The sequence below is a fragment of the Pristiophorus japonicus genome, chromosome 18, assembly GCF_044704955.1.
Source record: "Pristiophorus japonicus isolate sPriJap1 chromosome 18, sPriJap1.hap1, whole genome shotgun sequence".
Classification (NCBI taxonomy): Eukaryota; Metazoa; Chordata; class Chondrichthyes; family Pristiophoridae; genus Pristiophorus; species Pristiophorus japonicus.
In genome coordinates, this window is record NC_091994.1 from 53769243 (window position 1) to 53794537 (window position 25295).

General features: G+C 46.2%; 1 protein-coding gene across 5 annotated transcripts in view; it reads right to left on the reverse strand.

The window, feature by feature from the left end:
• The window catches only part of ndc80 (NDC80 kinetochore complex component), a 196780-nt gene that overhangs the window by 57311 nt on the left and 114174 nt on the right, over positions 1–25295 (reverse strand). For all 5 annotated transcript variants that reach the window (XM_070860038.1, XM_070860040.1, XM_070860037.1 and 2 more), the window contains 2 exons: positions 7022–7148; positions 4423–4595 (listed from right to left, as the gene is read on the reverse strand). In XM_070860038.1, coding sequence (XP_070716139.1) covers positions 4423–4595; positions 7022–7148 — 300 coding nt within the window. The remainder of the gene's footprint in view (positions 1–4422; positions 4596–7021; positions 7149–25295) is intronic.

Here is a 25295-nt window from a genome sequence, read left to right on the forward strand (position 1 = left end):
TCCATGATCTGATCATATTTGTCCAAATGCTCAGTCACTCTGTTCCTAATGATTCTAGCAACATCCCCACATCTGACGTTAGCCTAATAGGCATATCATTTCCTACTTTCTCTCTTCTACCGTTCTAAAATAATGGAGTGACATTGGCAGTTTTTTAATCCAAGATGACAATTCCAGAATCGAGAGTTTTGGCCAGCAGAATTTACTGGAAATCTCTTGCCGTTCGTTTCTCATCCTCTGGGATTAGCATGGTTTTCAGAGGTTAAAAGATGGCTGGGGTCCGGACCGGGCAGATCGGTTTCCGGATTTATCGGAAGGTCTGATCAACAATACCCTGGGGTGGAAATCATTGGGTCTTGCTGATTTGTCTATCTTTAATCTCATTAGTTTCTCAATCACCATTTTTGTTTTAAACTGGTAATGAATCTAGTTAGACCCTCCCTATGATTTATTTTTAGTTTCCCTTCATCTCGTTAAAAAATAAACCTTTATAGTCTTGTCCTCGATATCCCTCGCAAGCAAGCTTTTTCGCTCATTCCCTTTCGGCAGCTCTTAGCACTTTCTTTGTATCCCTTTGCTGTCCTTTATATCTCTCCCAGTCCATAGGATCGCTACTGTTCTTTGTCTTTGTTCAAGCTCTTTTGTTTAGTTCCCTGCAGGTTACAGCACTTCAAATGCACATCGAAGTATCTTTTAAATGAGGTGAGGGTTTTTGCCTCCCTTTTAGACAGTGAGTTCCAGACCACCACCACCCTCTGGGTGAAGAAATTTCCCCTCATATCTCCTCTAAACCTCCCCCCAATTACTTTAAATCTATGCCCCCCTGTTGTTGACCCCTCTGCCAAGGGAAACAGATCCTTCCTATCCACTCTATCCAGGCCCCCCCATAATGTTATACACCTCAATCAGGTCTCCCCTTAACCTCATCTGTTCCAAAGAAAACATACCCAGCATCTCCAATCTTTCCTCAGCCAAAATTCTCCAGTCCAGGCAACATTCTTGTAAATCTCCTCTGCACCCTTTCCACTGCAATCACATCTTTCCTCCAGCTGCCGCCTAACCAGTGCTTTATACAGTTCAAGTATAACCTCCCTGCTCTTGTATTCCATGCCTCGGCTTATAAAGGAAAATATTCCATATGCCTTCTTAACCACCTTATCTACCTGGTCTGCTACCTTCAGGGATCTATGGACCTGCACTCCAAGGTCCCTTTGTTCCTCTACACTTTTCAGTGCCGTACCATTTAATGTGTATTCTCTTGCATTGTTAGACCTCCTCAAATGCATTACCTCATACTTATCCGGATTGAACTCTATTTGCCACTGTTCTGCCCATCTGATCAGTTCACTCCTGCAGTCCGCAGCTTTCCTCATCATCAACCACACAATCCATGAATAGTTCCGACCAGTCTATTGTAATCAATTCCTGCCTCATGCCTCCAAAGTCAGCCTTACCTAAATTTAAAACTTTGGTTCCTGACTTGCCCTTCTCCCTCAAATCGAATATCAAATTCGATCATATTATGGTCACTGTTAACTAGGTGTTCCCTTACCGTTAGATTATTGACTGATTCAGGCTCATTATCAAATCTAAGATCGCTTGACCTTTAGTTAAGAACATAAGAAATAGCAGCAGGAATAGGCCATTTGACCCATCGAGCCTACTCCGCCATTCAATAAGATCATGGCTGATCCGATCATGGACTCGGCTCCACTTCCCTGCCCGCTCCCCATAACCTTTTGCTCCCTTGTCGCTCAAAAATCTGTCTATCTCCGCCTTAAATATATTCAATGACCCTGCCTCCACAGCTCTCTGGGGCAGAGAATTCCACAGATTTACAACCCTCAAGAAATTTCTCCTCATCTCAGTTTTAAATGGGCGGCCCCTTATTCTAAGACTATGTCCACTAGTTTCAGTTTCCCCTATGAGTGGAAAGATCCTCTCTGCATCCACCTTGTCGAGCTCCCTCATTATCTTCCAAGTTTCACTAAGTTCACCTCTCATTCTTCTGAACTCCAATGAGTATAGGCCCAACCTACTCAACCTACCCTTATAAGTCAACCCCCTAATCTCTAGAATCAACCTAGTGAACCTTCTCTGAACAGCCTCCAAAGCAAGGAGGTCCTTCCTTAAATACTGAGACCAAAGCTGTATGCAGTACTCTAGGTGTGGCCTCACCAATACACTGTACAGTTGCAGCAGGACTTCTCTGCTTTTATACTCTATCCCCTTTGCAATAAAGACCAACATTCCATTTGCCTTCCTCATTACTTTCTGTACCTGCAGACTAACTTTTTGTGTTTCATGCACAAGGACCTCCAGGTCCCTCTGCAGCACTTTGCAATTTTTCTCCATTTAAATTATAATTTGCTTTTCTATTTTTCTGCCAAAGTGGATAACCTCACACTTTCCCACATTATACTCCAGCTGCCAAATTTTTGCCCACTCACTTAGCTTGTCTATATTCCTTTGCAGATTTTTTGTGTCCTCCTCACAATTTGCTTTCCCACCCATCTTTGTATCATCAGCAAACTTGGCTACATTACACTCGGTCCCTTCATCCAAGTCATTAATATAGATTGTAAATTGTTGAGGATCCAGCACCAATCCCTGCAGCAGTCCACTAGTCAATGTTTGCCAACCGGAAAATGACCCATTTATCCCGACTGTTTTCTGTTAGTTAACCAATCCGTGCTAATATATTACCTCCAACCCAGTGAGCTTTTATCTTGTGAAGTAAACTCTTCTGTGGCACATTATCGAATGCCTTCTGGAAATCCAAATACACCACATCCACTGGTCCCCCCTTATCCACCCCTGCTCATTACATCCTCAAAGAACTCCAGCAAATTTGTCAAACATGATTTCCCTTTCATAAAACCATGCTGACACTGTTTGATTGAATTATGCTTTTCCAAATGTCCCGCTACTGCTTCCTTAATAAATGCACTCCAGCATTTTCCCAATAACAGATGTTAGGCTAACTGGTTTATAGTTTCCTGCTTTTTGTCTGCCTCCTTTTTTTTTTTTTAAATAGGACCGTTACATTTGCGGTTTTCCAATCCACTGGGACCGCCCCAGAATCCAGGGAATTTTGGTAGATTACAACCAATGCATCCATTATCTCTTCAGCCACTTCTTGAGACCCTAGGATGTCAGGCATCAGGTCCAGGGGACTTGTCCGCCTTTAGTCCCATTATTTTACCGAGTACTACTTCATTAGTGATAGTGATTGTATTAAATTCCTCCCTACCTATAGCCCCTTGATTATCCACTTGGTTCAAGAACATATTGTTCCAGTCCAGAAAACTGTCCTGAATACACAAAATCTGCTGCTTTTGGGACTTGAGCTGTTCTGCTTCCCCCAGTCTGTGAAAATTAAAGTCTCCCATTATAACTACTCTAGTTTTGCAACAAGTTTCTCTGATCCCATTATTTTACCACTGCAATCTGATGGTCTATTAACAACTCCCACCAAAATCTTGCATCCTTTTCTATTCCTCAATTCTACCACAGCAGTTCTACTGCCCGTCATCACCCCTCTCCTCAAAGTAACAACCCTCAACCCCTCTGTCCTTGCAAACTACCGCCCCATCTCCAACCTCCCTTTTCTCTTCAAAGTCCTTGAATGTGTTGTCGCCTCCCAAATCCATGCCCATCTTTCCCGCAACGCTATGTTCAAATCCCTCCAATCAGGTGTCCGCCCCCACCACAGTACCGAAGTGACTCAGTCACAAATGATATTCTTTGTGACTGTGACGAAGGCAAACTATCCCTCCTCATCCTTCTTAACTTGTCTGCAGCCTTTGACACAGTTGACCACTCTATCCTTCTCCAACGCCTCTCCACCATTGACTAGCTGGGTGGGACTGCACTCGCCTGGTTCCATTCTCATCTATCTAATCGTAGCCAGAGAATCACCTGCAACGGTTTCTCTTCCTACTCCCGCATCGTTACCTCTGGTCGAGATCTATCCTTGGCCCCCTCCTATTTCTCATCTACATGTTGTCCCTTGGCAACATCAGAAAACACATCATCTGTTTCCATATGTATGCGGATGACACCTAGCTCTACCTCAATTCCACTTCTCTCGACCCCTCCATGATCTCGTCACACTGCTTGTCCAACATCTAGTTCTGGATGAACAGAAATTTTCTCCAATTAAATATTGGAAAGACCGAAGCCATCGTTTTCGGTCCCTAATGTCGACCTGAGCCACTGCAATAGGCAGACTGATTTCACATCTCACGCGAAGGACGACACCTCTGACACTTCAGGGCAGTACTGAAGGAATGCTGCATGACTATCTATTCATGTCCTCATGTGGGCTTTAATTAAATATCCAGTGACTCAGAAGTGAGAATGCTGCCAACGGAGCCAACACTATAGTCTGCATAATATCGTCAATGTTTCGAGTCTTACCGGAGAAGTTTAAACATTTTGGGGATGTCTTCCTCAAACTTTGAATCAGGCAGTTGATAAGATGGATCGATCAAGTTATAGATGAAGGTGAAGATCTTCAGAAATTCCTTGGTCGTAGGCGATTGCAGACTCTTCACGGAAATCGATAGCGGATATCCAAACTCCCCAAGGAACTGGTGAACAAATATAGTAAAAAAAAAATCAAACAAAATTCTGACTAAGTATATGCAGGAGAATTCCAGGAATCACAGACCGGCAGATGCCCTCCAATACCATTGCGTTGGCGAGAATGGACAAGATGAATTAGTCTGTGCTAATATCTTTACAATAAGAGGAATCTATGTCACAGGCACGAGTTTCCTCATCCTTGCAAGAAAGCACTTTTACTGTGTCCCTCACTGCAGTGATAGCCAATCAGGAGAAATTACAGATAACCCATATTCTACCAATTGACAGTAGAAAGCATTCAAGAATCAAGATGCTGTAGCTCCACGCTGCCCAATAGCAGTTGTGACTTGGTACTCTTGCCTGACAGCTTACACTCATTGGTTTTTACCCATTGAAAGGACAGTCTTTATAATAATTATTTCTAGTGTTACGCAAATCATTAAGGGTCAAGGTTAAGAACATAAGAATTAGGAGCAGGCGTAGGCCATTCGGCCTCTCGAGCCTGTTCTGCCATTCAATGAGATCATGGCTGATCTTCTACCTTAACTTCACTTTCCTTCACTGTCCCCATATCCCTCGATTCACTTAATATCCAAAAATCTATCAATCCCTGTCTTGAATATACTCAACTACTGAGCCGCCACAGCCTTTTGGGGTAGAGAATTCCAAAGATTCACCACCCTCTGAGTGAAGAAATTTCTCCTCATCTCAGTCCTAAATGGCCGACCCCTTATTCTGAGACTGTGACCCCTGGTTCTCGACTCTCCAGGTAGAGGAATCATCCTCCCTGCATCTACCCTGTCAAGCCCTGTAAGAATTGTGCATGTTTCAACGAGATCACCCCTCATTCTTCTAAACTCTAGAGAATATAGGCCTATATTGTCATAGGACAATTCCCCCATCCCAGGAATCAGTCTGGTGAACCTTTGTTGCACTCCCTCAATCTCAAGTATATCCTTCCTTAGGTAAGGAGACCAAAACTGTGCACAATACTCCAGTGCAGTCTCACTAGGGCCCTATATAATTACAGTAATACGTCTTTACTCTTATACTCAAATCCTCTTGTAATAAAGGCCAACATACCATTTTCTTTCTTAACTGCTTGCTGTACCTGCATGTTAACTTTCAGTGATTCGAGTACAAGGACACCCAGGTCCCTCTGAACATCAACACTTTCCTTAAGCTTGAAAAATGACATTTATTTTAGATCAGTCAATGGCATTACAGCTTCTGTGAGTACCCTTGAGCTTACAGTTTCAATTGAGAGGCTAGCCCACAAGGTAACACTTTAAAAAAAAAGATAAAGTACAATCAACTTATTAAAAACACAGCTAATAGTTTAATAAAGAATTGAGAGGATAAGGCAATGATACAATCTTATTGCAGAGTATTCTTCAAAAACTGTACTATTCCACTATACGAACACACAAAGGGCAGGAAAAAATCATCTGGTTCAACAAGTCTGCTGTCATGTTTTGACATTTTTCGACCAATTTACTGTAGAATAGGAATGAGTCTGAAAAAAAAAAAATTGTACAAATTCACTTCAAAAAAAAATATAGGAGTAGGGCACCGAGTCAGAGCTCGAGAGGTTAGTGAACCCGGCATGGGAGAGGTCTGCGCTAAGCAATTAGCGTTTCAGATGGACAATAAATATTCTCACCCATTGTGGTGAGAATGATTTGCGTGTTGATGAGAGCACGGCAGGAGGGGTCTTTCGGGAATATACACTAGAGGGACCAATCAGCTTGGGCGACTGCCAAATTCTTGCACTTGTCAAGACACCATCCCTCTGCTTCTTGGGCTCAGAATTAACAAAGAAAAAACTCATGTTCAGGAAACAGTGAGGTTTGAACAAAGGGCCAATTGGGACAGGGCTTGGCCCAGAACTGGAAGCTAAAATGAAGGTGGTCAGTTTTTGCACAAAGAAACTACCTAGAAAGGCAATGCCAGAAACAAAATGAGCCAGCCCATAGAGTGGCGTGTGGTTTATTTATTTTTCTAGTTTTTAAAAGAGGGATTGAGCGAATCAAATGGAATTTGCTGTACGTTCATGTACCGTCCATAAACAAAGCAGATTGACGATTTGTACCCGTCCTTGTCTCAATACGTGTTTCTCAGTCCATCGTCGGAAGAATTGGAGAAATGCAAGAAAGCACATCCAAAATACAGCTTTTGTTCCAGTTTGGATTAGCAGCTCCTATTATTACACCCAGTTATGCTCTTGTATCATTAGATATTGGGCAGCATGGGCACACCAGAGTCAAGACAATCAGACCATTTAAATGATTAGTACCACTGCACCAGAGACTATCCAAGACCGACTCAAAACGAACACCTGCCCCATGCAGACACGGACCCGTGAACACCATTGACACACTCCCCGAACCACACAGCCATTTGAAATGACACTGGCTAAAAGTGAAAATACCTCATAAAGCTGCCGAATACACTGCTGAACAAAAGCCTTATCGTGAAGGGGTCTAGGATCTTTTATCTTTTCTGTGCCTCGACATACTCCATAGAGATTTGAAGAAAATGTCCCAATGCTGCTTGTCCTACAATAAAAACATTGAAATTTAGGATAAACATCTTCAAAGGCAATTGTCAAAAATGAAAAAAAGGCTCGTTTTTTGACAAAGGTAAAACAACGGCACATTTTAGTACACTGTGGTACAAGATATTACTACAGTTTGAGCATCCAAAATCCAGAGTTCCGGAATGTTCCAGAATCCAGACCGATTGGTGGCATGGTCGTCCGGAATCCGTAAAATGTTCCGGAAGCCAGACCCGCTGACACTGCCGATCTTGAGGTCCTGCCGCTGCCCGACCTCGGGCCAGCCCCAGGCCTCCCCCACCCCGGGGCACCAACTCGCCACTGCCCGACCTCAGGCCTCGTGTGCGTGTCCCGGCCCCCGGCGTCGCGTTCCCAGGCCCAGCCCCGGGGCCCAGCGTCGCAACCTCCCCGCATTGCATCGCGTCCCGGGCCCGGCCCCAGGACCTCCCCGCGTTGCGTCCCGGCCCCAGGACTCCCCGCGTCCCGTCCCGGCCCCAGCCCCGACAAGGGTCCTCGCCGCCACTACCGTTACCTCGAGGCATCCTCATTGGCCCGCCCGAACCGAACCTCCACGATGGGGCCACCCGACCTCCCCTTCCCCAGCGGCGGGGCCCCACCCGAACTCCTCCCCGGCAGGAGATCTTCGGCTGACAACCTCATTGCCCAGCGAAAACCACCCACCTCCCTCGTTCCTCTCGCTCTCCCCTCCACCCCCCATCAAGAAGCGCGCATTACAGAGAAGTTCCAAAGAATAAGCTTGATACCAACCAGAGAAGCGCTGCACCACCGCCTGCGGGCAGGGGTGGAGTAAAGACGACCACGGGTAGCCTTTCTTTGCTGCTGCGGTTATTATTGTTGTTGTTGTTGTTACTGTTGTAACGGTTCTCAAATTAAGCTTTTTGTAAGTTATGTAAATTTAAAAGTTTAAAAGTTTGTAAGTGATGTTAAACTTTAACTGAAAACTTTAAAGTTTGATACAAGAATATTCCTTTATTAAAGTTAAGTACAAATATTTGTTAAACTTTTGAATAAAATATATTTTAATTATAATAATCATTTACATTATTTGTTCTATTTACTTCAAAAAGTTGTCAACAAGAATCATTTCCATCATTTGTTCCATTAACACAACATTACGGAACTGGTCCAATCAGTAAACGTGGTCCATGTGGACTAGTTGCTGCTGAGCCTTCAGGCAGCAAAGCGTTCACGGATCAACTGCTGGCGCAAGGCTCGAACAACCGTTAAAGGGGCATGATGGCCCGTCCTCCTCCGCCATCTTGCTCCGGGTTCAGGTAGTTGCATGGCTTCCTTAATTAAACAGTTAATTCAGAGACCATGGTCCAGAACTTAAAGAAGGGTAACTTTGAAGGTATGAGGCGTGAATTGGCTAGGATAGATTGGCGAATGATACTTAAGGGGTTGACTGTGGATGGGCAATGGCAGATATTTAGAGACCGCATGGATGAACTACAACAATTGTACATTCCTGTCTGGCGTAAAAATAAAAAAGGGAAGGTGGCTCAACCGTGGCTATCAAGGGAAATCAGGGATAGTATTAAAGCCAAGGAGGTGGCATATAAATTGGCCAGAAATAGCAGTGAACCCGGGGACTGGGAGAAATTTAGAACTCAGCAGAGGAGGACAAAGGGTTTGATAAGGCAGGGAAAATGGAGTACCAGAAGAAGCTTGCAGGGAACATTGAGGCGGATTGCAAAAGTTTCTATAGGTATGTAAAGAGAAAAAGGTTAGTAAAGACAAACATAGGTCCCCTGCAGTCAGAATCAGGGGAAGTCATAACGGGGAACAAAGAAATGGCAGACCAATTGAACAAGTACTTTGGTTCGGTATTCACTAAGGAGGACACCAACAACCTTCCGATATAAAAGGGGTAAGAGGGTCTAGTAAGGAGGAGGAACGGAGGGAAATCTTTATTAGTCGGGAAATTGTGTTGGGGAAATTGATGGGATTGAAGGCCGATAAATCCCCAGGGCCTGATGGACTGCATCCCAGAGTACTAAAGGAGGTGGCCTTGGAAATAGTGGATGCATTGACAGTCATTTTCCAACATTCCATTGACTCTGGATCAGTTCCTATCGAGTGGAGGGTAGCCAATGTAACCCCACTTTTTAAAAAAGGAGGGAGAGAGAAAACAGGGAATTATAGACCGGTCAGCCTGACCTCAGTAGTGGGTAAAATGATGGAATCAATTATTAAGGATGTCATAGCAGTGCATTTGGAAAATGGTGACATGATAGGTCCAAGTCAGCATGGATTTGTGAAAGGGAAATCATGCTTGACAAACCTTCTGGAATTTTTTGAGGATGTTTCCAGTAAAGTTGTCAAGGGAGAACCAGTTGATATGGTATATTTGGACTTTCAGAAGGCTTTCGACAAGGTCCCACACAAGAGATTAATGTGCAAAGTTAAAGCACATGGGATTGGGGGTAGTGTGCTGACGTGGATTGAGAACTGGTTGTCAGACAGGAAGCAAAGAGTAGGAGTAAATGGGTACTTTTCAGAATGGCAGGCAGTGACTAGTGGGGTACCGCAAGGTTCTGTGCTGGGGCCCCAGCTGTTTACATTGTACATTAATGATTTCGACGAGGGGATTAAATATAGTATCTCCAAATTTGCGGATGACACTAAGTTGGGTGGCAGTGTGAGCTGCGAGGAGGATGCTATGAGGCTGCAGAGTGACTTGGCTAGGTTAGGTGAGTGGGCAAATGCATGGCAGATGAAGTATAATGTGGATAAATGTGAGGTTATCCACTTTGGTGGTAAAAACAGAGAGACAGACTATTATCTGAACGGTGACAGATTAAGAAAAGGGGAGGTGCAACGAGACCTGGGTGTCATGGTACATCAGTCATTGAAGGTTGGCATGCAGGTACAGCAGGCGGTTAAGAAAGCAAATGGCATGTTGGCCTTCATAGCGAGGGGATTTGAGTACAGGGGCAGGGAGGTGCTGCTACAGTTGTACAGGGCCTTGGTGAGGCCACACCTGGAGTATTGTGTACAGTTTTGGTCTCCTAACTTGAGGAAGGACATTCTTGCTATTGAGGGAGTGCAGCGAAGGTTCACCAGACTGATTCCCGGGATGGTGGGACTGACCTATCAAGAAAGACTGGATCAACTGGGCTTGTATTCTCTGGAGTTCAGAAGAATGAGAGGGGACCTCATAGAAACGTTTAAAATTCTGATGGGTTTAGACAGGTTAGATTCAGGAAGAATGTTCCCAATGTTGGGGAAGTCCAGAACCAGGGGTCACAGTCTAATGATAAGGGGTAAGCCATTTAGGACCGAGATGAGGAGAAACTTCTTCACCCAGAGAGTGGTGAACCTGTGGAATTCTCTACCGCAGAAAGTAGTTGAGGCCAATTCACTAAATATATTCAAAAGGGAGTTAGATGAAGTCCTTACTACTCGGGGGATCAAGGGGTATGGCGAGAAAGCAGGAAGGGGGTACTGAAGTTGCATGTTCAGCCATGAACTCATTGAATGGCGGTGCAGGCTAGAAGGGCTGAATGGCCTACTCCTGCACCTATTTTCTATGTTTCTATGTTTTCCTCGTCCTCCTCCTAGACATCTGTAGTTTCCTCATCAGCCACTCTCACCTCAGGTGTGTGTCTTCTTCTACCAGCTGCTGCTACCTCATGTGTGCTGCATGCTGCATAACTTAGCCATCAACAATGAACTGACCAACAATCTCAGGGGAGTATTGCAAGTATCCTCCGGAATGGTCCAGCCATGGGAAACGCTGCTTCAAGATGCCAATGGTCTTCTATTATGCTGCACGTCGCAATGAGCGAATGTAAAATGCATCATGTTACATTCCCGGTGAGCTTCCGTCCGGGTTACGCGTAGGGGCGCCATGAGCCAGGTGGCGAGGCCGTACCCTTCGTCTCCCAGCAGCCAGCTCTAACTTTCTAGCTGCTGCTGAAACACGGCAGATATAATGCTCTCACGTAGGATGAACGGATCATGGGTGCCCCCAGGGTATCTTGCATCAACTGACATGATGCGATGCATGTCATCACACACGAGCTGCAAATTAACGGATTGGAAGCCTTTTCTGTTCCTGTACATCTCTGAATCCTCCAAAAAGGTGCTCGCAAGGCGATGTGGGTACAATCAATGCAGCCCTGTACCTTTGGGAAGCCAGCAATCATGGAGAAGCCCACAGCCCCTTCACGCATTGCCTAGGCGGTCATGGGGAACTTTATGTAGTCATTCCTCCAGGCATATAGTGCAGGAAGTCACCGGCTGAATGCAGATGTGTTGCATGTTAAGAAATGGCACACACATCCCCAGTTGTGGCCTGGAACGATCCAGATACATAGAATGAAAGTGCAGCTGTAACCTTCACTTCAACTGACAAAGCAGTCCCCGACGCTTCAAGGTTGCAGGTCTGCTTTTACTAAAAGATCTCAGTTACAACTTCTTTGCAGCAACGCAGCCTTCTGACAGTCTGCATCACTCAGGTGCAGGTACAAACGCCTGTCTTGATATACCCAACGTAGTTAAGGCCTCCTGCACATCATCCTACGTGCTCTGAGATTCCTCATGCGATGACGTCAAATCAATTCTCTCCTCCACAGCACCATCATGCAGAAGGCTTGCACAAGGTATGGCATTGTCAGTATTGCTCCCATGATTAAATTGTACTTTAGCAAGAAGCTCAAAACGGCAGGCAGGCAGGTTATTTGTTCTCTCTCCCCAAGGTCGACGCCCTAGTATGGACCACACCCAGGTGTGAGCAGGCAAAATGGGCTTTTTTAGATCGGGAAACACACATCACCCACCCCGGGCTTCATTTGATGCATAGTGTTAGGTTTCTCATGCCTTCAGTTCCGCTTCCACACCACCCCCCACAGGCTTTTTTTCAAACCGAGCCCCAAGCCCGTGTCCAGACGAGGGACCGATTCTGCCGGCCGACACTCCGAAACTAGAGCCCGGTTTGGAGATGTTCGGTGATGGCGTGGCACTTGAAAAAAAAAAGCAAAACTTAAAGAATTCCACAAAACTTCCATTTCCTGCATTTGAAGTTTGAAAAATTTAAGCTCGATGATGCATATTTGTGTTTTTAACTCCCTCCATAGATTTACCTAAAAACAATGGCATCTTTCTGCGCCGATTTTTTGATTTGCGCTGGTTTTTCTTAAGTGCCCAGGAGGTTTTTCAGGAGTGGTCACATATGCCATCCTTGGAGAAATGCAAGTTGGCCAAACTTGCATAAATGTGATAAACTGGCACAGACATCAGGTTACGCCCCATATGACGCAAAAAGAGACTAACCTAAAAAAAATCGTAATTAACTGGGTTACGCTAGCGCACAATCTTTGGGGAAACTTGGATTTTTAAATTTAGGCAAAAAAAAACAGCGCAAATCACGGGGGAAAATTGAACCCTCGGACTTTATGGTGACCTCCACTTTCTACCAAGACCATATTGCTGCTGAACTGCCTATTCCAGTCCCTGATCTGCTCTTGCGTCCTCACTTTTCTGCTCCCCTGCTGGTAATTTTTCATTCTGTGCGGAGCCAACTCTGACCCGTCACCCCTTCTAAAATGTTAATTTTTAGCAGCAACGAATTTTGTCCGATCATGCTTCTGTAAAGCACCTTGGGACACTTCTATTTTGAAGGTGCTATATAAATGAAAGTTGTTTATGCAGTAGTTTCCGTTCAGAGCACAAGGGTTGAGACATTAAAGTCTTGACCCGAAGATCTGTGTTTTAAGTACTCTGGACCAACGACTGATTACAGCTGCACATGCAAAATAGCAAACACGCCAAATCATTTCCTTTGTTTTATGTATGTAAACTTTATAATAGTGTAAGACTTGCTACGAGGGGGAGCACCTGTTGAAGATCCAAGGATCACCTGCACACCTCGTGCAAGTATAAACGGTTGTCTGCCATGCTGATTAATCAAACTCCAGAGTGAAGAAAGAGACTAAGGTCACATCAGTTTGAGCTTATAGCACACAGTCTTGGAGTTATTCTGAACATAACAATTGGCGACGAGTAACACATCACGAACTTTCACGCGGTCATGGGTGCCATTGGCATTCAAGAGATTTGTTGAAGGTGATGATTAAGAAGCCTTCGTTGAGTATTTTTACCAGTACTTCGTGGCCAACGAGCTGGATACGAACAGTAACACTGTCAAGTGCAGGTCGATTCTCCTCACCGTTTGTGGGTCCACGATATATGGCCTCATCAAAAATCTGCTAGCACCGTCGAAACCAACGGACAAGACAGAGTTGTGTCAGCTGGTTCGGGAACAAGCCGAAGGAGAGCATTTTAATGGCCAGGTACCGCTTTTATACACACCACTGTTCCGAGGGCCAGGACGTGATGTGCTATGTCGCCGACCTAAGACGCCTGCGGGACTGAGTAAATTTGCTGGATTTTGGGGAGGAATGTTGTGGGACTTTTTCGTGCTTGGAATCGGCCACGAGGTCATTCTTCGCAAACTGCTGTCTGCCGAATCCCTAGATCTGAGCACGGCCATCGCGATAGCGCAGGCTTTCATGACCACGACCGATAACACTAAACAGATATCTTTTCAACACCGAAGCTCACCAGCAAGTACTGTGCATAAAAGAACGCCTTTGGCAGGCAGAACTGTACATGGCAGGGCCTACATGCCTGCTGAAGCCAGACCTAGGATGACTGAGTCCGCCGTGGGGCATGAATGAGAATCCATTAACACCATGTTGGTGCTGCGGGGTTAATCATAGAGCCCATCAATGTCGATTCAAGCACTACATGTGCAAAGGCTGCGGAACAATGGGACACCTCCAGCAAATGTGCAAACATGCTGTAACTCACCACATGGCAAATTCGGCAGAAGACGACCGATCTGACGCGGATCACGCTGAACGAGTAAGAGAAGCAACTCAACCCGAGGTTGAAGAGGAAGTGTATGGGGTACACACCTTCAACACCAAAAGCCGTCTGATAATGTTGAAAGTCAAATTAAACGGCATTCCAGTTTCCATGGAATTGGACACGGGAGCGAGTCAGACAATCATGAGCCAGAAGGCTTTTGAGAAACTGTGGGGCAACAAGGCACAAAGGCCAAAACTAAGCCGGATTCATACAAAGCTGCGTACTTACACCAAAGAGCTCATACCAGTCATTGGCAGTTCAGCAGTAAAGGTATCGGACGATGAAGCTGTGCATGATTTATCACTATGGATTGTACCAAGCGAAGGCCCAATGCTGTTCGGCAGAAGCTGGTTAGGAAAGATCCGATGGAACTGGGACGACAAAGCGCTGTCTTCGGTGGATAACGCCTCGTGCGCTCAAGTGCTAAACAAATTTCCGTCGCTATTTGAGCCAGGCATCGGCAACTTCACAGATGCCAAAGTGCAGATCCACCTAGTCCCTGATGCATGGTCCGTTCATCACAAGGCCAGAGTAGTTCCATATATGATGCGGGAGAAAGTCGAGATGGAACTGGACAGACTTCAACAAGGGGGAAATTATATCGCCAGTCCAGTTCAACGAGTGGGCCAGTCCAATTGTTCCAGTGTTGAAAAGCAATGGCACGGTCAGAATCTGGAGAGACTACAAATTAACGATCAACTGAGTCTCGTTACAGGATCAGTACCCACTACCCAAAGCAGAGAACCTGTTCACGTTAGCGAGGGGGCGGGGGGCGGGGAAGAGAAGAGTCATTCACCAAGCTGGACCTAACCTCTGCTTACATGACACAGGAGCTGGCTAAATCTTCGAAAAAACTGACGTGCATCAACACACAAAGGATTGTTCATATACCACAGATGCCCTTTTGGGATTCGCTCGGCTGCTGCCATCTTCCAGAGGAACATGGAGAGTCTGCTGAAATCGGTTCCGCGCACCGTTGAGTTCCAAGACGACATCCTGATCACTGGTCATGACACCACCGACCACTTGCACAACCTGAAATAGGTTCTAAAGCGACCGGACAGAGTGGGACTCAAGCTGAAACACTCCAAGTGTGTTTTCCTGGCGCCAGGAGGTCGAATTTTTGGGGAGAAAGATTGCAGCAGACGGCATCAGACCCACGGACTCCAAGACGGAGGCCATCAAGAATGCACCCAGACCACGGAATGTGACGGGAGCTGTGTTTGTTCCTGGGACTCTTCAACTATTTTGGTAACTTTCGACCCGGGTTGAGCACTTTGCTGAAACCTTTGCATTTATTGCTACGCAAGGGTGACGACTGGGTTTGGGATAAATCTCGAGACAGCAGGTTTCTGGCCTTCTCAAAAGCTATGTACTAACAAGTTACTTGTATTGTATGACCCGTGTAAACGTTTAGTACTAGCTTGGGATGCATCTTCATACGGGGTCGGTTGTGTGTTACAGCAAGCCAATGTGTCAGGCAAACTTCTATATGCGTCCAGAAGTTTATCCAAAGCTTATTAAAGAGCTTACAGTGTGGTTGAGAAACAAACATTAGCATGCCTATATGGGGTTAAGAAAATGCACCAATACCCATTTGGACTCCGGTTCAAACTCGAAACTGACCACAAACCGCTCACTTCACTGTTTTCAGAAAGCAAAGGTATTAACACCAATGCTTCATCCCGCATCCAAAGATGGGCATTAACATTATCTGCGTATGTCTGTAATCCGCCACAGACCAGGCACTGAGAACTGTGCTGATGTCCTGAGTCGGCTACCATTACCCACCACCGGGGTGGAAATGGCGCAACCCGCAATCTTGCTGCTTGTAATGGATGCTTTTGAGAGCGAGAGGTCACCCGTCACGGCTCGCCAGATCAGGACCTGGACGAGCCAGGACCCTGTGCTATCACTAGTAAAAAGCTACGACCTCAATGGGAGTTGGTCAGCTGTTCCCGGAGAAATGCAAGATGTAATTAAGCCCTTTTACCGATGCAAGGATGAAATGTCCATCCAATCGGATTGTTTCCTATGGGGGAATCACGTGGTTTTGCCAAAAAAAGGCAGGGAAACATTTGTCCACGACCTACACAGTACCCACCCAGGCATAGTCATGATGAAGGCTATAGTCAGGTCGCACGTTTGGTGGCCCGGCATTGACTCAGAATTGGAGTCATGCCTTCACCAATGTAACACTTGCTCACAGTTGAGCAATGCACCAAGGGTGGCCCCACTGAGTCTGTGGTCATGGTCCTCCAAACTGTGGTCCAGGGCCCACGTAGATTTCGCTGGTCCCTTTCTAAGAAAGATGTTCTTAGTAGCAGTGGACTCTTACTCTAAATGGATTGAATGTGTAATAATGTCATGTACATCTACTGCCACCACTGAAAGCCTCCGGGCTATGTTCGCCACCCATGGTTTGCCCGATGTAGTTTTCAAGCACGAATGCATACGGCAGAACGTACACGGCGGCTGCTGCATGACCTCAGATGACCCAGACTCCACCATCAATCGTTAATGCGAGGCAGTTAACACCTGTGGAGGTGATCGGGCCCATCAATGCTGCTTCAAACACCATGCGTGCAAAGGCTGCAGAACAATGGGACACCTCCAGCGAATGTGCAGACAAGCTGCAAACCACCACGTTGCAGAGGAAGATCGATCCATGGTGGATCAGGCTGAACTAGAGACTCGAAGCGAGGCGGCAGAAGTGTACAGGGTACACACCTTCACCCCGAAATGTCCACCGATCATGTTAAAATTTGAACTGAACCGAATTCCAGTATCTATGGAACTGGACACGGGTGCGAGTCAGTCTATAATGAGCAAAATGAAGCTACAAGGCACACAGGCCCCAGCTCAGCCCCAGTCACACCAAGCTAAGAACTTACACCAAAGAGCGCAGAAGTAAAAGTCTCCTGTGATGGAGCAGTGCATGAACTCCCACTATAGATTGTACCAGGGGATGGCCCCACACCGTTTGGCATAACATGGCTGCTAAAAATCCGCTGGAACTGGGACGACATCCGAGCACTTTCATCCGTCAACAACGCCTCATGTGCCCAGGTTCTGAGCAGATTCCAGTCGTTGTTTGAGCCAGGCATTGGAAGTTTCTCGGGGGCAAAGGTGCAGATCCACTTGGTTCCCGGTACACGACCCATCCACCACAAGGCACGGGCGGTACCGTATGTGTTGCGAGAGAAAGTGGAAATTGAGTTGGACAGGCTGCAGCTAGAAGGCATCATCACGCCGGTGGAGTTCAACGAGTGGGCCAGTCAGATTGTCCCAGTTCTCAAAAGGCGACGACGGCACGGTCAGAATTTGTGGGGACTATAAAGTAACGATTAACTGTTTTTCACTACAGGACCAGTACCCGCTACCCAAGGCAGACGACCCATTTGCGACCCTGTCTGGAGGAAAGACATTCACCAAGTTGGACCTGACCTCGGCCTACATGACGCAGGAGCTGGAGAAATCTTTGAAAGGCCTCACCTAAATCAACATGCACAAAAGGTCTCTTCGTCTATAACAGATGCCCGTTTGGGATTCGTTCAACCGCAGCAATTTTCCAACGGAACATGGAGAGCCTGCTAAAGTCAGTTCCATGCACCGTGGTTTTCCAGAACGATATACTGATCACAGGTCGGGACACCATCGAACACTTGAAGAATCTGGAAGAAGTTCTAAGTCGGCTAGATCGCGTGGGACTCAGGTTGAAACGCTCGAAGTTTCCTGGCGCCAGAGGTGGAGTTTTTAGGAAGAATCATCGCGGCAGACGGCATCAGACCCACCGACGCCAAGATGGAGGCCATCAAGAACGCACCGAGATCACAGAACGTGACGGAACTGCGATCGTTCCTGGGACTCAACTATTTCGGTAATTTCCTATCCGGGTTAAGCACCTTGCTAGAACCGTTACATGTGCTACTGCGCAAGGGAGACGACTGGTTATGGGGGAAATTCACAAGAGGCTGCTTTTGAGAAAGCCAGAAATCTTATGTTAAAAAAAACAGCTTGTTCTGTATAACGCATGTAAACGATTAGTGCTAGCTTGCAATGCGTCGTCATACATGATCGGGTGTGTATTACAACAGGCTAACAAATCGAGAACATTGCAACCGGTCACCTATGCATCCAGGAGTCTGTCCAAGGCCGAAAGGGCTTACAGCATGATTGAAAAAGAAGCTCTGGCGTGCGTTTACGGGGTGAGAAAAATGCACCAGTATCTGTTTGGTTTCAAGTTTGAGCTAGAAACTTACCACAAGCCGCTCATATCGCTATTCTCTGAGAGCAAAGGGATTAACACCAATGTCTCTGCTCGAATCCAAAGATAGGCGCTCACGCTGTCAGCAAACAACTATGTAATCCGCCACAGAACTGCGCTGATGCTCCGTCGGCTACCATTGCCCACCACCGGGGTGGAAATGGCACAGCCTGCAGACTTGCTCTTGGTGATGGATGCATTCGAAAATGAAAAGTCACCCGTTATGGCCCGCCAGATCAGGAGCTGGACCAGCCAGGATCCTTTACTGCCCCTGGTAAAAAAAAAAGTGTCCTCCATGGGAGTTGGTCCAGCGTCCAAGCGGAGATTCAGGAAGAGATCAAGCCGTTCCAGAGGCGCAAAGACGAAATGTGGTTACAGGCGGACTGTCTTTTGTGGGGTAATCGTGAGGTCTTGCCCAAAAAAGGCAGGAAAACGTTCATACGCGACCTACACAGTACCCACCCAGGCATAGTAATGATGAAATCCATAGCCAGATCCCATGTGTGGTGACCCGGCATCAACTCAGATTTAGAGCCATGCGTGCGCCAATGCAACACTTGCTCTCAACTGAGCAATGCACACAGAGAGGCACCACTAAGTTTGTGGTCGTGGCCCTCCAAACCGTGGTCTAGGATCCACATTGATTTTGCGGGCCCATTTATAGGCAAAATGTTCTTGGTTGTTGTGGATGCTTATTCAAAATGGATTGAATGTGTAATAATGTCTGTAAGCACGTCCACCGCCACCATCGAAAGCCTATGAGCCATGTTTGCCACACACGGCCTGCTGGATGCCCTGGTCAGCGACAAAGGGCCTTGTTTCACCAGTGCTGAATTCAAGGAATTCATGACACACAATGGGATCAAGCACATCACATCTGCCCCTTTCAAGCCCGCATCCAATGACCAGGCAGAACGGGCAATTCAAACCATCAAGCAAAACTTGAAACGCATGTCGGAAGGCTCCCTGCAGACCCAACTGTCCCGAGTCCTGCTCAGCCACCGCACTAGACCCTACTCGCTCACCAGGGTTCCCCCAGCCGAGCTGCTCATGAAAAGGGCGCTCAAAACAAGGCTCTCTCTTGTCCACCCTGATCTCCATGATCACATTGAGGCAGACAGCATCAACAAAGCATGTACTATGATCACGCAAACTTGTCACGCGATATTGAAGTCAATGACCCTGTATTTGTACTCAACTATGAACATGGTCCCAAATGGCTTGCTGGCACTGTCATAGCCAAAGGGAGTAGGGTGTTTCAGGTCAAATTGGCCAATGGACTAACGTGCAGAAAGAATTTGGACCAAACTAAACTGCGGTTCACAAACAGCCACGAGCAACCCGAAGAGGACACCAGCAACTTCAACCCTCCAACACACACACACAAGTGGCAACCGATATCACGGTTGACCACGAAGCCGAACTCACCATCCCCAGCAGCCAGGCAAGGCCAGCTGCCCAGCGAAAAACCAATCAACTCACCCACACCTGCATCTGTACCGAGACGATCGACAAGGGAACGAAAAGCCCCAGATCGTCTCACCCTGTAAATAAGTGTACTATTGACTTTAGGAGGGAGTGATGTTATGTATGAAACCCTTGGCAACCTGTATCACACCACCACCAGAGAGCCTATCTGCTGGAGTCCCAAGGGATCCCAACATCCCTTGGGAGCACTGTATATAAGCAGGCCTTCCATGCTGTACCAGCACTCTGGTGTATAATTAAAAGGAGCTAAGGTCACACTTACTCACTGCATACAGTACTCAGTTGTATCCTTTATTATGAGCTTAACAGAGTTGGTATCATGAGAACATAAAAAATAGGAGCAGGAGTCGGCCATCTGGCCCCTCAAGCCTGCTCCATCTATCTCCACCTTAAATATATTCAATGATTCAGCCTCCACAGCTCTCTGGGATAGAGAATTCCACAGATTCACGACAGAGAAGAAATTCCTCCTCATCTCAGTTTTAAATGCTCAACCCCTTATTCTGAAACTATGCCCCCTAGTTCTAGATTGGCCCACGAGGGGAATCATCCCCTCTGCATCTATCCTGTCAAGCCCCTCATAATCTTATACATTTTAATAAGATCACCTCTTATTCTTCTAAACTCCAATGAGTATAGGGACAACCTGCTCAACTTAATGAACCTTCTCTGAACAGCCTCCAATGCAAGTGTATCCCTCCTTAAATAAGGAGACCAAACTGTACGCAGTACTCCAGATGTGATCCTGGAGTACAGTTGAAGCAAGACTTCCCTATTTTCATACTCCATCCCTCTTGCAATAAAGAGGGACATTCTATTTGCTTTCCTAATTTCTTGCTGTTCTTGCATGCTAACTTTGTGTTTCATGTACAAGGACCCCCATGATGCCTCTAACGCAGCATTTTTTAATCTCTCTCCATTTAAATAATAATTTGCTTTTATATTTTTCATACCAAAGTGGATAATCTCACATTTTCCCACATTATACTGCATCTGCCAAATTTTTGCAAACTCATTTAGCCAATGTATATCCATTTGCAGATTTGTTGTAAGAGACATAATAGGAGCAGGATTAGGCCATTTGGGCCATCGAGCCTGCTCCACCATTCAATATGGTTGATCTGATCATGGACTCAGCTCCACTTCCCTGCCTGCTCTCCATAACCCATTACCCCTTCATCGCTCAATAATCTGACTATCTCAGTTTTAAATATATTCAATGACCCAGCCTCCATAGCTCTCGGGCAGAGAATTTCATAGATTTACAACTCATGAAAAGAAATTCCTCCTCATCTCAGTTTTAAATGGGTGGCCCCTTATTCTAAGATTATGCCCCCTAGTTTTAGTTTCCCCTATGAGTGGAAATATCCCCTCTGCATTCATCTTGTCGAGCCCCCTCATTATCTTATGTTTCACCTCTCATTCTTCTGAACGCCAATGTATATAGGCCCAACCTGCTATGTCTCAAATAAAGCAATGTGACTGAGTACTGTAGACTTGAGTAAGTGTGACCTTGAGTCAGAATAAAGAGACCGAGTGCTGACATAGCATGGGTGGCCTGCTTAAATGCAGTGCTCCCAAGGGATGCTAGGATCCCTTGGGACTCCAACAGATGCGCCCTCTGGTGGCGGTAGAATGCTGGTTACAAGGTGTTGCATACATAACAACCTATCCTCATAAGTCAACCCCTTCATCTCCGGAATCAACCGAGTGAACCTTCACTGAACAGCCTCCAATGCAAGTATATCGTTCCTTAAATACGGAGACCAAAACTTTATGCAGTACTCTAGGTGTGGCTTCATCAATACCCTGTACAGTTGTAGCAGGACTTTTCTGCTTTTATACTCGATCCCCCTTGCAATAAAGACCAACATTCCATTTGCCTTCCTGATTACTTGCTGTACCTGCATACTAACTTTTTGTGTTTCATGCGCAAGGACCCTAGGTCCCTCTGCACTGCAGCACTTTGCAATTTTTTTCCATTTAAATTATAATTTGCTTTTCTATTATTTCTGCCAAACCTCACATTTGCCCACATTATACTCCAGCTGCCAAATTTTTGTCCACTCACTTAGCCTGTTTATATCCGTTTGCAATTTTGTGTGTCCTCCTCACAATTTGCTTTCCCACCCATCTTTGTATCAGCAAACTTGGCTACATTACACTCGGTCCCTTCATCCAAGTCATTAATATAGATTGTAAATAGTTGAGGACCCAGCACCAGTCCCTGTGGCATCCCACTAGTTACAGTTTGCCAACCTGAAATTTGACAATTTAGACTCAGTGGAGGGGTCGAGAGAACTGCGGGTGAGATAGAGCTGGGTGCCGTCAACATGTGTAGAACCCAATGCTGTGTGTTTGACTGATGTCGCATGTAAATGAGAAATAAGAGCCAAGGATAGATATTCGGGGAACACCAGAGGTAACGTTGCGGGAGCAGGAAGGGAAACCATTGCAGGTGTTTCTCTGGCTAAGATTAGATAGATAAGAATGGAACAACGCGAGTGCAGTCCCACCCAGCTGGATGGTGAAAAGGCATTGGAGGAGAATGAAGTGGTCAACCGTTTCAAAGGCTGCGGACAAGTCAAGAAGGATGGGGAGGAATAGTTTACCTTTGTCATAGTCACAAAGGATGCCATTTGTGACTTTGATGAGAGCTGTAAGGAGGGGGTGGAAGTAAGGAGGGAGAGAGAGAGAGAGAGAGAGAGAGAGAGAAAAATAATGACAGGGCAACAAAAAATATTCTGCCGTCATTTAATTTTAGAACAAATTACAATGAAAGGCAGACAGACAGACTTGGATTTAAATAGCGGCTTTCACAAACACCGGACATCTCAAAGCCAATGAAGTACAGCCAATAAAGTACTTTTGGAGTGCAGTCAATGATGTAATGTAGGAAACAATAAACACACATTAGCAATACTACAAAACAACATGAACACAGGTTCCATCATACTCTAAAGCAGGTGATTTTTCCATGAGTTTTATTTTTGTGGATTTTGTACTTTTTGTTGCCAATATAAAGTCTATACAACAGTTTATCCCATCATTAATCTTACCAGCAGGCAAATGTAAAATTAAACGTGCAAACCTCTCCCTAAACTTCCTGCAGTGATAGATTTACCCCCAAATCAATTTCCCAAATGATACTACATCACTTCTTCAAATACACGTGTAGTTCAACCTCCAATTGCCTTCCTCCCAGCAATAATGCATATTGAATGAATAGGTATTGGCCCCCATTCTGATTTACTTATATCCTCTCACGTGCCAGCCTGCATAAAGTACATAATCCTAAAAGCTTTAAGGGATGGTCTCTCCTAGTAATCAAGTCACATCCCTTGCAATCCCAATGGGGAGGTATCGGAGAATGGAATACTGGTCGCAGGAGATACAACTCCCTCCATATCTGTATATAAACAGGAGTCCAGCCATGTTTAACCAATTCCAAACTTGAAGAATTTGATTGTGATAGGTCGTTACTTAGAATTACACAGAACAAAATGCAGCTCGTGCCTGCAATTGCTCTCTGAAGGAGCTATCCACATTTGAAGTGTCATGCACTCAACTGTCATTGCAACCCATGTATAAGCTGACCCAAGTTGTACACCTTGAGAACAATGACCACAGGGGGCGAACTTGTGGGACACACTCCTAACCTGGACTTTCCGGTATAAAAGGGGAAGCTCCACTGTCTGCCTCTTGGAGGTCTTGGTAATAAAGGTAACTGGTCACGGTGATCTTCTCTCAAGTATGGGCCTCGTGTGCATTTATACTGTATAGTAAGGACATATTATTCGCGACGAGAAACTGGGATTTAAACCACGTGAGCATGGCCACTAGCAGCACCGAAGAGAGGTACTGTGTTGGTGATGATTGGGGCAACTTTATTGAGACTACAGCAAAGTTTTGTGGCTAAGGAATGGTTGGGACAGGATTCGGCCGACAAACACAGGGCTCATCTCCTGATGGTTTGTGGATCCAGAACGTACTCCATGATGAAGGACCTTCTAGCGCCAGAGAAGCCGGCGGACAAGACGTTCGAAGAGCTCAGTAAGTTGATCGGGGAACACCGTAAACCGGCGAGCAGCATGCACATGGCGAGACATCGGTTTTACACGCACCGGCCGCGAGAAGGGCAAAGCGTTCCAGACTTCGTGGCAGATCTCCGGTGACTGGCGAGCCTATGTAAGTTCCCAGATGCATGCAGGAAATGCTGCGAGACTTTTTTTTTTAAATTGAGGGCATCGGGCATGCTGGGATTTTCAAGAAACTGATTGAGACCAAAGACTTGACCTTGGAAGTGGCGGCTATGATAGCCCAGACAATTATCTCAGGGGAGGAAAAGACCAGAATGATTTATGGCAAAAATCTTGGCTCAAATGCAGCAAACGACCAGGAAGTCAACATTGTTAACACAGCGAGCACATATACAGTTCATATACCAGGGTGCCACCCATAATGATGAAAGTGCTCCTCAATGGCATCCCAGTATTAATGGAGCTGGACACGGGGACCAGTCAGTCCCTGATGAGCAGCAAACAGTTCAAAAGGTTGTGGGTGTCCAAGGCCAGGAGGCCAAAATTATTGTCGATTGATGCACTGCTACGGACATATACAAAGGAGATCATTCCGGTGCTAGGCAGCGCCACGGTAGTAGTGACCCACAAAGATTCGAAGAACAGGTTGCCACTCTGGATTGTCCCGGGGGATGGTGCCGCACTACTGGGGAGGAGTTGGCTTGCTGTCAAGAACTGGAAATGGGGCGATGTCAATGCAATTTCTTCTGCGGAGCGAGTATCATGCTCACAGGTCCTGGACAAATTTGACTCATTATTTCAACCTGGCATCGGCACTTTCATGGGGACCAAGGTAGTGATTCACATAAACCCGGTCGCCAGGCCAGTACACCACAAGGGCAGAGCGGTGCTGTACGTGATGCGGGAAAAGATAGAATGCGAATTGGACCGCCTGCTGAGGGAAGGCAGGCCGATCGTGCCGGTGCTCAAGGCGGATGGGTCAGTCAGGATATCTGGTGATTACAAGGCCATCAATCGGGTGTCACTCCAAGACCAGTACCCTTTATCGAGAGCGGAGGACCTCTTTGCGACGCTATCCGGTGGCAAACTTTTTTCAAAATTGGACCTGACCTCAGCTTACATGACCCAGGAGCTGGCGAGTGAGTCGAAGAAGCTGACCACCATCACGACACACAAGGGGTTGTTTGAGATGTCCGTTCGGGATTCGTTCGGCCGCCGCGATCTTTCAGTGAAATATGGAAAGCCTCAAGTCGATTCCAACGACGGTGGTTTTTCAAGACATCCTCATCACGGGTCGCGATACTGAAGAACACCTCCACAACCTGGAGGAAGTGCTACGCAGGCTGGACCAGGTAGGGCTACGACTGAAAAAGGCGAAGTGCGTCTTCTTAGCTCCAGAGGTAAAATTCTTGGGGAGAAGGGTAGCAGCAAACAGGATCAGACCTACTGCGTCCAA